At 38.6% G+C, this 14,773-nt stretch overlaps 2 protein-coding genes across 2 annotated transcripts; both read right to left on the bottom strand.

The window, feature by feature from the left end:
* Positions 1-160: 160 nt before the first annotated feature.
* Positions 161-2,368, bottom strand: LOC133462163 (basal body-orientation factor 1-like). Its single transcript, XM_061743304.1, has 5 exons — positions 2,273-2,368; positions 2,105-2,185; positions 1,825-1,904; positions 1,401-1,536; positions 161-1,181 (listed from the first exon to the last, which is right to left on the bottom strand). The coding sequence occupies exons 1-5, from the start codon at positions 2,366-2,368 to the stop codon at positions 690-692; spliced, it is 885 nt and encodes a 294-aa protein (XP_061599288.1). The 3' UTR covers positions 161-689.
* Positions 2,369-9,797: 7,429 nt separating this feature from the next.
* LOC133462164 (basal body-orientation factor 1-like) lies at positions 9,798-14,251 on the bottom strand. Its single transcript, XM_061743305.1, has 6 exons — positions 14,194-14,251; positions 12,932-13,010; positions 12,786-12,831; positions 12,451-12,703; positions 11,177-11,242; positions 9,798-9,887 (listed from the first exon to the last, which is right to left on the bottom strand). Exons 3-6 carry the CDS (start codon positions 12,827-12,829, stop codon positions 9,798-9,800), a joined length of 453 nt encoding a protein of 150 aa, XP_061599289.1. The 5' UTR covers positions 12,830-12,831; positions 12,932-13,010; positions 14,194-14,251.
* Between the last annotated feature and the right edge of the window lie 522 nt (positions 14,252-14,773).

Raw genomic sequence — 14,773 nt, forward strand, 5'->3', positions numbered from 1 at the left:
GACATCACAGTGAAAAACATGTTTAATAGCAGGTTGCTGTCTTTTCACTCAGGTCTACAGGACTCCTAAATGGTTAATCTGGGTCAACACAACACACACAGATTTGGATGATGATAAATTACTTTCTTCACTTGCCAAAATATTCTACTCTTGTTCTGCACTCTTTCTACTGCAAATCTGAAGGTACTTGTCGTCTTGCCTGCCTTATGTCACACATCTAGATGCTGAACATACTCCTTCCTGAAAATCATGTGACAGCTGTTTTCTAATCACAAGTGGTCAGATGGGACTATCTGTACAGTGTCACTGGCCATTGCTCTTCACAGTAATTTAAGTCCATTTTAGGCAACCAGGAGGGGTTACTGCCAGGACTAATTACAGTTACAAAGATGCTTTATTACCTTTCCTTCTCTCCATTCATTGTAGCAAAGATAAGTTGCAGCACTTGTTCCTTCTGCTCCCAAGTCAGATCTGAGAGCTGAACTTCACTGTCTGGGACCTGAGACCTTCAAACAACAGAAATCCAAACCCTCAACCTGTTGATGTTCATGTACTTATCCAGAATACACAGCAGCAAGATGAACTACAATGAGTAGAATCTACTTTTAAATATGCTGGAAGTAGCTTTAATAAATAAAGAGGTATTAAAATAACACATATTCAACCACAGCAGTAAAAGTAATGGAGAACTACCATTTTGCAGCTGATTTCATGTCTGAGTAGACGGAGTTGGTACTGTGAGGACTTTCACGGAAGGTCCGGATGGGTGGAAACTTTGTCGTTCCTGCAGTGGCTTCCCTAAAACTTCTACGATAATCCTGCAATGCCTCCTTTTTGTATCTCAGGCTTTTGGTGGTGATCTCTTGCCTCACGTGATCCAGCGCCTCATGGAAGAACTTCTCCATCTCTCTGTGTTTCTTTACAAGGATGCTTACCAGCTGCTTCACATGTTGCATTTCCTTCTCCTGCTCTGTGAGAACCTTCTGGATTTTCTCTATCTCTAGCTGGCTGTCCTGAATGGAAACCAGATGGATCTTCTTCTTGTCCATCTGCTCAAGTTTCACATCCTCTTGTTCCAAGGTTTTCTCCATAGAACCAACCTTGGCCATAAGTTCAGAAATATTTTGATTTTTCACCTTTATCTCAGTGGCTTTGTTCTTTACCGTTGACTCGAGCATTTTCTGAGTGAGAAAGCATACGAGCAAAACAGTAAAACTGATGAGACTGAAGTTCCACTGGAAAATTAATCCAGGGACATCACAAGTACACAAAAGAGGAAAAAAATATCCCTCACAGATCTGATAAGCATTTAATTACACATTGTGAAGATAAATGTACTCTATCCAGGAACGGTGCTTAATAATTGTATTCATTTCTGCTGCGCTGTGGTTCCAGCATACCTTCTGTCGTCCCAGTATGATGTTTTCACTAAACACTGAGCGTATCAATTTCTCCAGGTCTTTTTTCTTCGTTATGGAATTTTTCAGATTGCTGCTTTGGACATCATACTCTGTTTGGAAGGCTCTTTCCAACTGCCTAAAGAGTTGACAAGGCAAAACAACCACTTGAAACTTGTCTCTAATTATAAACACGGCTTTATGAGTCCTGATTTTCTTCAACCTTCATGGGGCGGTGCTCAAAGAAAATTAACAAGAAACTTGGTGGTATATCACACATTTTTTCTTTTAGCTTTGATAGATTTTACAGGGAAAACTGAGTCAACTGGATTTCACATATGAGCGAATGATCACATACTGTATGTGATCTGATTACATACATTTATAACCATGAACATTTAAGATGAGCAACGTTAAACACACTCACGCAAAGGCTTCACAGTGTTCCTGCTTTAACAGCGCTATCTGTTGATTGTATTGTTCCAGTGCTTCCCTCTCCAGACATATCTGCAAAGAAATTTAGATGATTGCACTCTCCCACCTGGGGAAATCTAAGATTCCTTTTTACAAATATCCCTTTTCTCATATTCTCATTAAGAATACACCAGCTCTATCTGACAATATATTTTAAAATAGTGTCATTTTTTTGGACTATTAGACAAAATAGTCTTCCATCATGGGACAATTGCGGGTTTCCGACCCAATACCTTCTCCTCAGAGAACTTGTTCTCCAGTTTGATTAGATTTTCGCTGTGATCCTTGTCAGCATTTTCCTGACTTACTCTAATCTAAAAAAGGAAAAAAAAGAACATGATTTATTTTTTCATCCTCACAAACACTGGTCTCTTTTTTTTCTCTCTGATGATTTTCCTCACATCATTTAGTTCCTGCTCCATTTGGGCTTCCCTCTCCTTCATTTTCTTCACTTCATTCTGGATCAGGTATTTCTCACTGACCTTCACAGATATCATCAACAGAACAAAAATTACTTCAAATATTATATGCATGAAAAACGCATCCACGCAATGAAACAATACATTTTTAGTAAACCTGGTACAAAAAAAAAGTTTCAAATGCAGAAACACTGTTCTGCGAGTAATCATTGATGAGACTTGTTAAAGGTATTGTGACATCATTTTTAGCTTTTAACACTATTAAAAGTCTTGGCCAACATCCCTCAAATGTGTCTAAAAGAGTGTAACAAGAAAAACTTCACTCTAGTACTCTATTCCTGGCTTTTTATTACAGTGTTTTTTTGCCCCGTGAAAAACGCTTCCTTTCCCCCCTTTCCTGTCAATCATTGCCCCGCTCCTCCTCCCAACCTCCTCCTCCTCCAGCCATACGCTCACAGCGGCGTCGGAGAGTTAAGCCAGGAGCGACAGGCGAAGCATGCACGGAAAAGCAGGAGGGCGAACCAGAGCAAACAATCATAAAAATAAAGGCATGCAAGCAGCAGTGTCCCCTTATCTTAAGTCCAGTCAGTGGCCGCGGGTCTTCTTAGCAGTTTTCCTCCGGTGATTAGAACAAAAGAGGCTCTAAACACCCGAGCGCGTCGCCGCGTAACCCTACGCCGTAAGCTCTGCGTCGGTGTAACGCGGAACCATAAATCAGCCTTTATGGCGCACTGGAGAGGAGAGGAGGCAGGGAGCTGGGTGGAGGGGGCGGTGATTTAGCGGGCCCTGACGTCACGGCCCGCCACCAAACCAGGTGCGCCGTTTTTGCACAGTTATGCGGAAAATCCCAGAAAGCACACAATACACTGAATGTTAAAAGTTTGTTGTTTTTTGGGTGTAATTGATGTCAAGACACCCAACAAAACACAAAAAATCAAGAAAAATGTGTTTTTCATGTCACAATACATTTAAGTGTCACTGTGGAGTTGCCAGTCAGAGCAAAAATTCTAAAAACTAAACAAACTTGTGACAAACTTGCGGGACAAAAGAGGCTGTAACAAAGAGGCTGTAACAACATTACTAAAGCATGAAATGAGAGATATCTCCTGAGACTGTTGCCTCTGTCCACACTGAAACAGCACAAGTAGATAATTGTACGAGAGCACTGGGAGTCAAAAAACAAAACATGTCGAAGGCCGAAGAACATAACCTCCTATCTGCAAAATTGTCTGAATGGTGTTTTTCACTTTAGATGACATCACAAGGTGGGCTGCACCTAATCAGCCTGTCTGTACTCTATTTCCACCCATATAGGTATCCTTAAAACAAAATAGCAAACACAGTTTTTTGTGTTTTCCCAAAAAAGTGACATTTTCAGATAGGAGGTTATGTTCTTCGGCCCTCGATGTGTATCTGCCTTTATAACAGGTGTTAAAATAGATAACAGATCACATGTTATTGGTCATTTTCACTTACAGAAAAATAAACCCAATCAGAAGAAGCAAATTTCAAACTACGATCTTCTGCAAATCCGGATTTTGCTCTTCGCTGCTTCTCCTACCGTACTATTCTATCAATGTGGTGAGTGGAGAGACGACGTTGGTCCTAGATTGGTCTGTACCATAGATTAACTTTGCAAGATCGCTGTCTCTCTCTTAAGATTGTACCGGATCTCCATATAAGGTCATGAAACGCCAAACTGAGCCAACTTCTCAATGTGTTTCTCTTTTTAATTGCCTGTCTTTCTTTTATGAAATAATTAGTCGTTTTAAAATATTCTGGGTGCAAAGCTACTCTTGAGATACCAAGAATTAAATAATGTGATTGGAAATGATCATAATCCGGCAACGTAAAAAAAAAAACTGCTTGTTTCCAATAAACTGAAACTCGTTTTTGCTTCTCATCTCTTGCTAAATTACATTCCCTCTGCATAAACGATTCTTTTCATGGTTCATTGTTCACATCCCATCACTCAGTCCCACAACTGTTGTATTGTCTTAGTTTTAGATACTGACATCAAGTGTGTAGATGTCACCTTGGATCAAGTAATCAAATTGAAATGTATCACGGGACACGTAATTATAGTCAACGTATGGCTCTGAAACTATATAGAATATAGCATTTATTACAATTTAAGTCCTGTCTTTGCAAGTTCTCATGGCCCAGATAAAATCAGGTTACTGGATTTGGTCTGCAGGCCTTGAGACGGAGACATGTGGACAAACATAAAGCTAAAACCTCATGAAAACAAGGACGTGTGTCTAAATTATTGGAAAGGACATACTGTATGTAGGAAGGCAAGTTACAGACACAAAAAGACATTGTGTTGCATTTATTGCTTCCTGCTTGTAAGTTTAAGGACACTGAATGTAACTTCATCTTCCAGGCTAAAGATCAGGGGTGACCGGGCTTTTGCAGTAACTGCCCCAAACTCTGGAATGAGCTGCTACTGCACATACGCCTGGCTTCTTCTATGGCTGTTTTTAAATGTCATCTTAAAACTCATTTTTACTCACTAGCTTTTAACTCGCCATTGTTGTATTTCATTTATGTGTTTTTTGTTTGACGTTGTACTGTAGCAGCACCGCTCCGCTCTTTCCCGTTTATCCTGGCCGAAACAAGATGATATTATATAATATTATTATATACGAATATTATAATATTAATATTATATAATAATATTATTATACTTAATATTATACTTATGACATATACATATCACGTAGCAACCAAACACTGCTGCATTGCATTGTGGGAAGTTTCTGCTTAGCTAGTGTCCATCAATCCATACTAATAAATGTCTACGGAATGAGTATGGATAGAAAATACTATTGAGTACGTACTAATGTTTCGGACGCACTAAAAAATCTCACATTGTTGGAGCCATATTCGTATAGTTTGTATTTTGTGAAGGTGGTGCCTCCAAGTGGTACTGGTGATAAGGTTGACTGATTATTGAAAATGGTGAATGGATTGTTATTGTTATTGTTTTCTGCTGCTCACGTCCTCCTCCTCCGGGTCGGACCGCCCTCCTGCTGTGATTAAGGAGAGGTTCAGCCGGGTGCGCTGGCTCTGGTTTTTGTATTGAAGGAGTGAGGAGTGAGACAGTTTTTCTACCGCTAATTAAGTTCTGGTTTTTGTGATTATTGTAAAGTCAACCACGGAGAATATTTAAGTTGAGAAAATAAATTCTAAGTTTTTTGAATCTGATCTCCGCGAGTGCTTAATCCATTTAGCGAGTCATAAACCTCCTCCTCAGACTACTTTGCTATTTAAACATTTTTTATTGAATGCAAGAGTAGCCATAACAAGTAGAAAAACTCCACTAAAGACTCGAAGGAGAACGGAGAGTCGGTGAATCCAGCCGATCACTCTTGAAGGACGGGCCGGCGAGCCGTGAGTAAAATCAGCTGATTGACTTTATGAATGAAAGCGCCGCTGCGCTCTAAAGGAACACTACGGGAGGAAAAGTTGTGGATTGTGGATGTGGATTGCAATAAAGCAAGATGTTGGATGGATGTTCATGGATGAACTGAAGGATTAAATAAGCGGCGATTAAAAGAACTTTTGTGATTACCTGGAATGATGTCCAGCACATCTGAGACCGCAGCTGAGGCTGAGGACATGTTGAAATCATGCATCGCTTCCCGCAGAGGCAGATTGGGAGCATGCACGAGAAGGTTAAATGAAATAAAGGCTTTGATGACTGATGAAAGAAATATTGATAAAGTCAATGATGCATTTGAAGTGTTTAAAGGAGCTGTGGATGAATTTAAAATTGCTCACAAATCTGTGCAAGAGCTCTTATCAGAAGAGGAAAAGGAAAATGATTATTATGACTGGTATGAACCCAGAATAACTAACCTGAATTATTTTTTGAAGGATGTTGAAACATGGAAAAGAGAAATTGCACAATCAAAAGTAGGACCACTGGACAGCATATCAAATGTATCTCACAAATCAAAGTCTACCACTGGATCAAAAGCCTCTAGATCATCCTCAGTCTCCTTAGAGTTAAAAAAGGCCAAAGCAGAACAGGCTGCTGCGAGGGCTCGAGCATCTGCATTGAAAGAAAAACACACCTTGCAACTGGAGGAAATGAAACTGAAAGCAAAGATGGAGCAAATGGAGTTGGAAGCAGACCTCGCAGCATCAACTGCTAAAATAGAAATCCTCCAAAGTGATTCACCTCATGAAAGTGACGATGGGGCTCAGGAAGCTCCGGGTGATGGCATGACTGAGTATTATGACTCCCATCCTGAACCAGAATCTGTGGAGAAATATGTGGACTTTGTGCAGTTAGGTGCAATACCCAAAACCCCACTTCACCAAACCATCCTAAGTCTCCACAGACCTCCATCTACAAGGAGCACCAACACACAAGAGGATCGAAACAAACCTCAAAGCAAGAATGCTACTAAAAAACACAGTGCAAGCCATACTCAAATAATAAATCACCCTGCACAAGAAAATGTCAATATTAATGCTCCTCATGGTAACATGGGTGTGGTTATTCAAAGACAAAGTGACATAGCAGAACTCATTGTCTCACAGCAAAAACTGTCTCTACTACCTGCAAGAGAGATTTCTGTGTTTGATGGTAACCCGCTGGAGTATCAGTCTTTTATCCATGCATTTGAACACCTGATTGAAGACAAGACTAAGAATAATCAAGACAGACTCTACTATCTCGAGCAGTTCACCGCTGGTTTGCCAAGAAACTTAATCCGTAGCTGTTTGCACATGGAGGGGAGTAGGGGCTATAGTGAAGCGAGACGCCTCTTAAAAGAACACTTTGGAAATGAGATGAAGATATCTGGGGCTTACTTGGAAAAAGCCATGAATTGGACAGCGATAAAAGCTGAGGATGGGAAAATGTTGCATGCATATGCAATGTATTTGAGAGGATGCTGTAATGTAATGCAGGATTTAGAGTATTTGGAGGAACTTGATATCCCATCAAATCTAAGGATAATTGCATCCAAACTACCGTACAAACTCCGGGAAAGGTGGCGAACCACAGCCTTTGAGACACAACAGAAAACTGGCAGGAGAATCAAATTTCAACATTTGGTGGATTTTGTGGAAAAGCAAGCCAAGATGCTTTTGGATCCCTTGTTTGGTGACATTCAGGACCAAATAATAACCAAAAGGCCTCTCCCAAGAAGCAAAGGTGAACCCATGGCGATAAGAAGCAGAACCAGCAGCTTTGCTACTTCAGTAGCTGTGAATATGGAGAAAGCAGAATACGCTGTAAAATCTTCATCTGTCCCACTACAACGTGTACAGACCACAAGCAGTGCTAGTATCCCTTTATGTGGATTCTGTCATGGGAAACATGCTCTTACCGACTGCTCACAATTCAAAACACAGTCACATGACATCAAGGTTGAATACTTAAGGAGTCATGGATATTGTTTTGGTTGTCTGCTGAAAGGTCACCTAAGCAGAAATTGTAGAAAAAGATTAATGTGTCAGGTCTGTCAAATGAAACATCCTACTGTACTTCACATTCCCCGTGAAAAAGACCCAAAGCAGGAAGATCAACCGAAAGCCACTGCTGAGACAGAAGAAACCCCCATAAGCAGTGCTCTTGTTTCAGCATGTGATGCTACTGGGGCCGGGAAAGACTGTGCACTTGCGATTGTTCCAGTCAGAATCAAGGTGGGAAAAGGGAGCAGGTACATCCAGACCTATGCCTTTCTCGATCCGGGCAGCACAGCAACATTTTGCACGGAGAAATTAATGAACCGACTAAATGTGAAAGGACGCAAGACAGAAATTCTTTTGCGAACCATGGGACAGGAAAAGCCTGTAGGGACCTATGAGGTCAGAGGACTAGAGGTGGGAGACTTGGAAGGCTGCATATATCTGAACCTACCAAAGGTTTACACACAGGACAAGATCCCTGTCTTAAAAGAAAACATTCTCACAGAGACTGATTTGAAGAGGTGGCCACATCTTAGTGGTGTCCAATTACAGGAGATTGATGCAGACATTGAACTTCTCATTGGGACTGATGTTCCTCAGGCAATGGAGCCGTGGAATATAATAAACAGTCAAAGGAATGGTCCGTATGCAGTCAAAACCATATTGGGATGGGTGGTAACTGGACCACTCAGTGTTGAGAGTACTGCAGAACATGTTGGGCCCATTGCAGCATCAGCTAACAGGATCTCTGTAATGGAGCTGAAGGACCTCCTCATCCGACAATATAACCAGGATTTCTCTGAGAACATATATGAAGAGAAAAATGAGATGTCAGTTGAGGATAAATGTTTCACAGAGATTGCCTCAAACTCAGCATTTATTAAAGATGGCCACTATCATCCACCACTACCTTTTCGAGATAAAGGAGGTCTATATAAGAAAACAGATGCAAAAATCTCAAAGACCCTTCAGCCCAAACTCGCGAGTAACTTGTCAGAATCTGCATCATCTGATGAGAGGCACAGAAAGACGAGTGGAAGCATATCAGAAAATTCCTGTGACACAAAGAAGCTTCCAGACAAAAACTGCACGCACTGCTTCATCCTGGAGCTGGAGCAGGGCTCCCGAGAGGCTCTCAAACAACGCTCAGTTGGGAAATTTAACCGCTTGTCTCGTAAAGAACCTCATTCCAAAGAGCGCAGGGACAAGGACCGCAGCCTGCCTGATGATCGCACCAAGCTCAAACTGAAGCAGGAGAAGAAATCTGAACATCAGGCCGATGAATCTCAGCACAAAGAAAGCGCAGCTGTGAAAGTGTCGTCTGAAGAAAAAGGCGAGAAGAAAGCTAAGATCAAAAGTGAAAAAAAAACGGCTCGAAATACAAGAGAGGGGAAGGTAACAGAAGGGTCGGCCGAAGAGGGAGGCTCGAAAGATGCCAAGAAGATGAAGGGAGGGTCTGTGGAAAGTGTCAAAACTGAGAAGAACAAGGGGAAGGACAAACCCAAATCTAAAACAGACAGTGAGAAGGAAAATACTAAAATTGACCCAAATAGCCAAAGGTTACACAAGTCAACCCCTGACATGGACAAAGAACCCAAAAAGGTTAAGCTGACAGAAAAGGGAAAAATACCAGAAAAGTCAAAAACAAGACCCAAAGAGGAGGCGAAGACCCTACTGAAGACCGATAAGAAGTTTCAGAGGATTCAAAGGATATGGCCAAAGATGATACAGGGTCTAGAAGAAAACACAGTTCAACAACCTATAGATAAGCTCTGTCTTCTAATGGAGGCAGCATGATGAACTGAGGGGAGCTACAGTTGTACAGCCTCCACAACAGACTTTTTCCTATGGAATTTGATTGGACTAATGGTCAAGTAACATACTTGTACATTATGTAATTGTTCTATTTTGGCTCCTTTGAATATTATTTATGTAATTGTCTTGCTAAAGCCCGCAATTAGGGGCCGGGATGTTGGAGCCATATTCGTATTGTTTGTATTTTGTGAAGGTGGTGCCTCCAAGTGGTACTGGTGATAAGGTTGACTGATTATTGAAAATGGTGAATGGATTGTTATTGTTATTGTTTTCTGCTGCTCACGTCCTCCTCCTCCGGGTCGGACCGCCCTCCTGCTGTGATTAAGGAGAGGTTCAGCCGGGTGCGCTGGCTCTGGTTTTTGTATTGAAGGAGTGAGGAGTGAGACAGTTTTTCTACCGCTAATTAAGTTCTGGTTTTTGTGATTATTGTAAAGTCAACCACGGAGAATATTTAAGTTGAGAAAATAAATTCTAAGTTTTTTGAATCTGATCTCCGCGAGTGCTTAATCCATTTAGCGAGTCATAAACCTCCTCCTCAGACTACTTTGCTATTTAAACATTTTTTATTGAATGCAAGAGTAGCCATAACACACATACTGTTCTTGCATTAGGGTGGAAGTATGTATATTTTCTGACGCAGCCTGTGTCTTTGTGTTTGAGTTCTGTCTTGACTTCCCTGTGTCCCATCTGCCCTGATTGTCCACACCTGTGTCACGTATCCTGCGTCGCGCGTACGCGTTCTGAACGGCAAGTATATACATCCCTTTAACCCTTCTGTGTATATCTGGTCTTGTTTTCCCCTTGTTCCGTATTGTCCGTAATGTTTCTACCTCCATGTGTCATTCCATGTTTTGTTTTTTTGGCTTAAGTTTAGGCTCTTGTGTTTTGGAATCCTGCTAAGCAGCACTTTTCTTTGATTTAAGTACAATAAATCACTATTTTTGGAACTCCTGCATCTGGGTCCTACTCCATCCGCACCCTGACACTTTATAAATAAACTTGAACAGTCTTAAGTTGTGTATGTTTACGTGAATCTTGAATATGTTACTTTGAATGCATGAATGCATTTATTTCGAACATGTATATACAAAATAAAAATAAACAGTAACATCTTCATATGCACATAGGTTTGAAAAAGGAGAAGGAAGAAGTTTACACTTTTTCCTAGTTCCTACCCCTTTACATTATTGCTATTATTATATCTACACAATATCCATATAAATATAGTCTATATAAATACTACGTAAACATGCCTATTACTACATAATTATCCATATAAGTATATAGAAAATATAAATATTACATAAATATTATATCAATATATAGAACATACAAATATTATATAAATCTATATAAATATACACTATATAAACTACATAAATATCCCTATAAATATATATATGCTACATACATAATAAATATATAACATAAATTACATAATTATAACTATCCATCTCAACATATAATATATACTACATACATATCCACATAGATATCTAAACATATCTTAAGCAAGTAGAACATACCATTTTTTTTTTCTATTTTATTTGTTTATCACACGCCTCGTTTCCAGTCGTTTCAACAGTTTGTGTTTTGTTGGCTCACTAAATTACACCTCAAGTTGCATTTCTTCAAACTCACCAGTTTGTTCTTCTCTTCAAGTGCAAGTTCTGCTTGTTTTTTGAGTTTTTCCTCCAGCGTACCAATCTGTGAAGAGCAACGGTTTGTTAGAAGCTGTTTTAGTTATATTCTACATTATTAAGCCTTGTAGACTATGGAGGTAGATTTGTGTCTTAATTATTCAATAAAAAAATGGCTTCAATCAAAAAATATATTTTCAATTTAAAAAAAAATCACTTCGATCAAAAAAATGATTTCAATCAAAGAAAAAAAGTGTTTGAATGCAAAAAATTATTTGAGACTCAAAAAATGCATTTGAACACATTGTTTTTCTTTGATTGGAAATGTTTCTTTGTGAAGTTTTTTTAGCTTGAAGCAACTTTTTTGATTGAAGTAGGGTTTTTTGTTTTTGGGCCATATTATGGGTAGCCATTTATGTCTTTATCATTTAATCAAAAAAGAAGTTGCTTCAAAAAGAAAAAAATATTTAAAATCCAAAAAAAAAGTGTTCAAATGCAATTTTTTGGGTCTCAAATATTTTTTTGCATTCAAACACTTTTTTTCTTTGATTGGAAATTTTTTTTTTTATTGAAGTGATTTTCTTTTATTGAAAATGTTTTTTTCTTTTTGAAGCAACTTCTTTTTTGATTAAGTGATAAAGGCACAAATGTCCTACCCATAATATGGTCCAAAGTATGGATCAGCTCCTTACCTCAAGGAGCTGATCCATACTCAGCCCCCCACCCGCACCCATTCAGCAAATAAGAACAACCTCCTCAAACCCATCAAGACTTAAACTGGTCACTATGGGAGACCGGGCCTTCTGCTCTGTTTCCCCTAAACTGTGGAACGCCCTCCCCGCCCACCTGAGAGAACCACAGTCAATTGACTCTTTTAAGAGAGGACTTAAAACCCACCTTTTCAGCAAATCATACGCCAGCTATGATCAATGATCTGCCAAATGTATTTATTTTTTATCTTATAACTTTTTTGACCTTTTTCTTGTAGCACTTTGAGATTCACCGAATGGAAAGTGCATTATAAATTAAATTCATTATTATTATTATTATTATTATTATTATTATTATTATTATTATTAATAAACACAAAAAACACTTCTTCAATCAAAAAAGTTGCTATTTTTTTGCATTCAAACACTTTTTTTCTTTAATTGAAATGATTTTTTTTTATTGAAGTGATTTTTTTAAAATTGAAAATATATTTTTTGATTGAAGCAATCTTTTTTTTATTGAATAATGAAGACACAAATCTACCTCCATATAAACAGACATTACCTCCCTCTCCTTGTCTGCAGCTTCTCTCTCCCAGTAGCTCCTTGCACCGGTGGTGTCTCTCTCCACGGTGTCCAGCTGATGGCTCAGGTACTCGCTGACTCGGATCAGATCACAGTGGGCTCTCTGGCAGGCGGACAGATCCTGGTTGGTGCTGCTCAACCTCAGCTCCCAGGTGACGGAGTCCACCCTGGGCGTCTTCACATCCTGATCCGTGCTCGCTTTGAACTCCTGTTTGCTTCCTTTCTTTCCTTTCCTGGCACGAAAATAATACAACGCGTTTAGTTGTTTAGTTTTGGTTAAATGCATGCGCAGAACAAGCGCAGGGCTGCTCTTACCCGCCTTTCACCCGCTTCCCTCGGGACGGTTTCGTCGTCGGCATCACTGCCACAACAGAAACAACAAATGTGAAATTCTGTGTCTGGAACCACAACACAGCTGCTTACCGAATTTTAAACACTTTTTAGTAACATTATCTTCTCACCAAAGTATACTGGTACCGGTCCGGGAGCGTGTTGTAGTAAGGGCTCTTACTCAATGTTTGGGTCGTTGCCATAGAAACACTGTAATCGTAGTCGGACAAAAATAATTAATAATTAATTAATTATTTGTTGTCTGAAAAATGGTTCAAATGTTATTTTGTATGAAAAATGGTTCAAATGTTATTTTATTGTCTGAAAAATGGTTCAAATATTATTTATTGTCTGAAAAATGGTTCAAATGTTATTTTGTTACTTGAACATTTTTAAACATGTTTTGTTGATGAGAGGAGATGTTTCTCTATTTTTCTTATTTTTGTGAGGGGGGGTATATATTGTTTTTAGGCAATAATAATATAATAATACAGAATAAATATAATAATATTTATAATACAAATATATATATTATATCAATCATGTCTATGCCCGTAACCACGGTAACTAACTAGGCCCCTGAGGCACAACACTTACTAAACAGAACAGAACAGTTTAACATTCAACTCAGTTCGTTACACTATTATTGGTGTTACTAATATACCAAGCCACAAGGGGGCAGTAATCACCTTGGTGACTTCACACAATCAAGTATTAAATAGACACAGGTGTGTGGGCTCCGTGTGTTTTGAACCACAGAGAATAACGTTTCTTGTGGCAAGTTAAACCGCACTTTTAATTACATGTCATACAAACCACGGGAAAACAACATCCCACAATAAGCAGACAACAAAACAAACCTAAAGTGCGTGTAAAGAAAGTTCAATCAGTTCATTCACCACCAATTAGTCATAACACGGTATTATCTGAAGTGATAGATAAATAAAAATGCATACCATTTACAAAAACTGTAAAATAGATAAATAAATAAAAGTAAATGTATTCTTTTTGCAAGCCTTTGGAAACTTGACTGCATTATGCAATTTTCAATTTGGAAATTATGTAGGAAGACATTTTCATGGCCCTTTCATACTTTCTTGCTCTTGCATCAATGAAATTTGGTCAAAAACTACCTTGAACACTGCCACAATCTGTTTATGGGTTTCATAGGTCTATCAAATAGACTGTAGTTGGATTCATACTTACTAACGTGTCTCTGGGAGATAGACATTTAAGGTTAAGTGAATTTGTTCTTATTTTTTGAAATTCTCATCAAAACACCCAAAAAGAAAAAAATAGACAATTCATTTATGGAATTTGCAAAAACAATTTAGTAACATCTTTTACATTTTATTTCCCAATTAATTACTCAAGATAAAAATGCTCCAATTACCATTGAAGTGGTCTGGTCCTCCATACAAAGATGGCCCAGCGGCGCAACCTGGTTCTCCCTGTATTTGATTTGATTTGATTTGATTTTTATTTTGTACATGTAAAAGACAACAATTAAAGAGATGATAACAAAACAAAGCAAACAAAAACAACAACAAAACAAAGAATTTCATACTTTAACACTTAATATCTTAATTACATGTGCAAAAAGGAGTAGGAAGAAGTGTAAACTTATTTAATCCTACCCCCATTCACTAATCATTTATTAACACGTATTTATAATAACTAACTTTACTATAATTATACTCACACACTGTACTCACACAATTACCTATACATACACACACACACATAGTTGAGTATTTCTATATATTTATACACACATCTGCTCTATATCTATATACCGGTATATACTGTATCTACTTACACACATATAATTAGCTGCCCATGTGAACTTTTATATGTATTTCCCCAAACCTCTAAACAGTAACTTAAATAAGGCAAAACCAGGGAACAGAACAGAATTCAGAGTGATTTACAGTATTATCCAGGAATTGCTTAGCTCTGGCCAGAACTGAGAT

The sequence above is a fragment of the Cololabis saira genome, chromosome 16 (genome assembly GCF_033807715.1).
Source record: "Cololabis saira isolate AMF1-May2022 chromosome 16, fColSai1.1, whole genome shotgun sequence".
NCBI classification, from domain to species: Eukaryota; Metazoa; Chordata; class Actinopteri; order Beloniformes; family Belonidae; genus Cololabis; species Cololabis saira.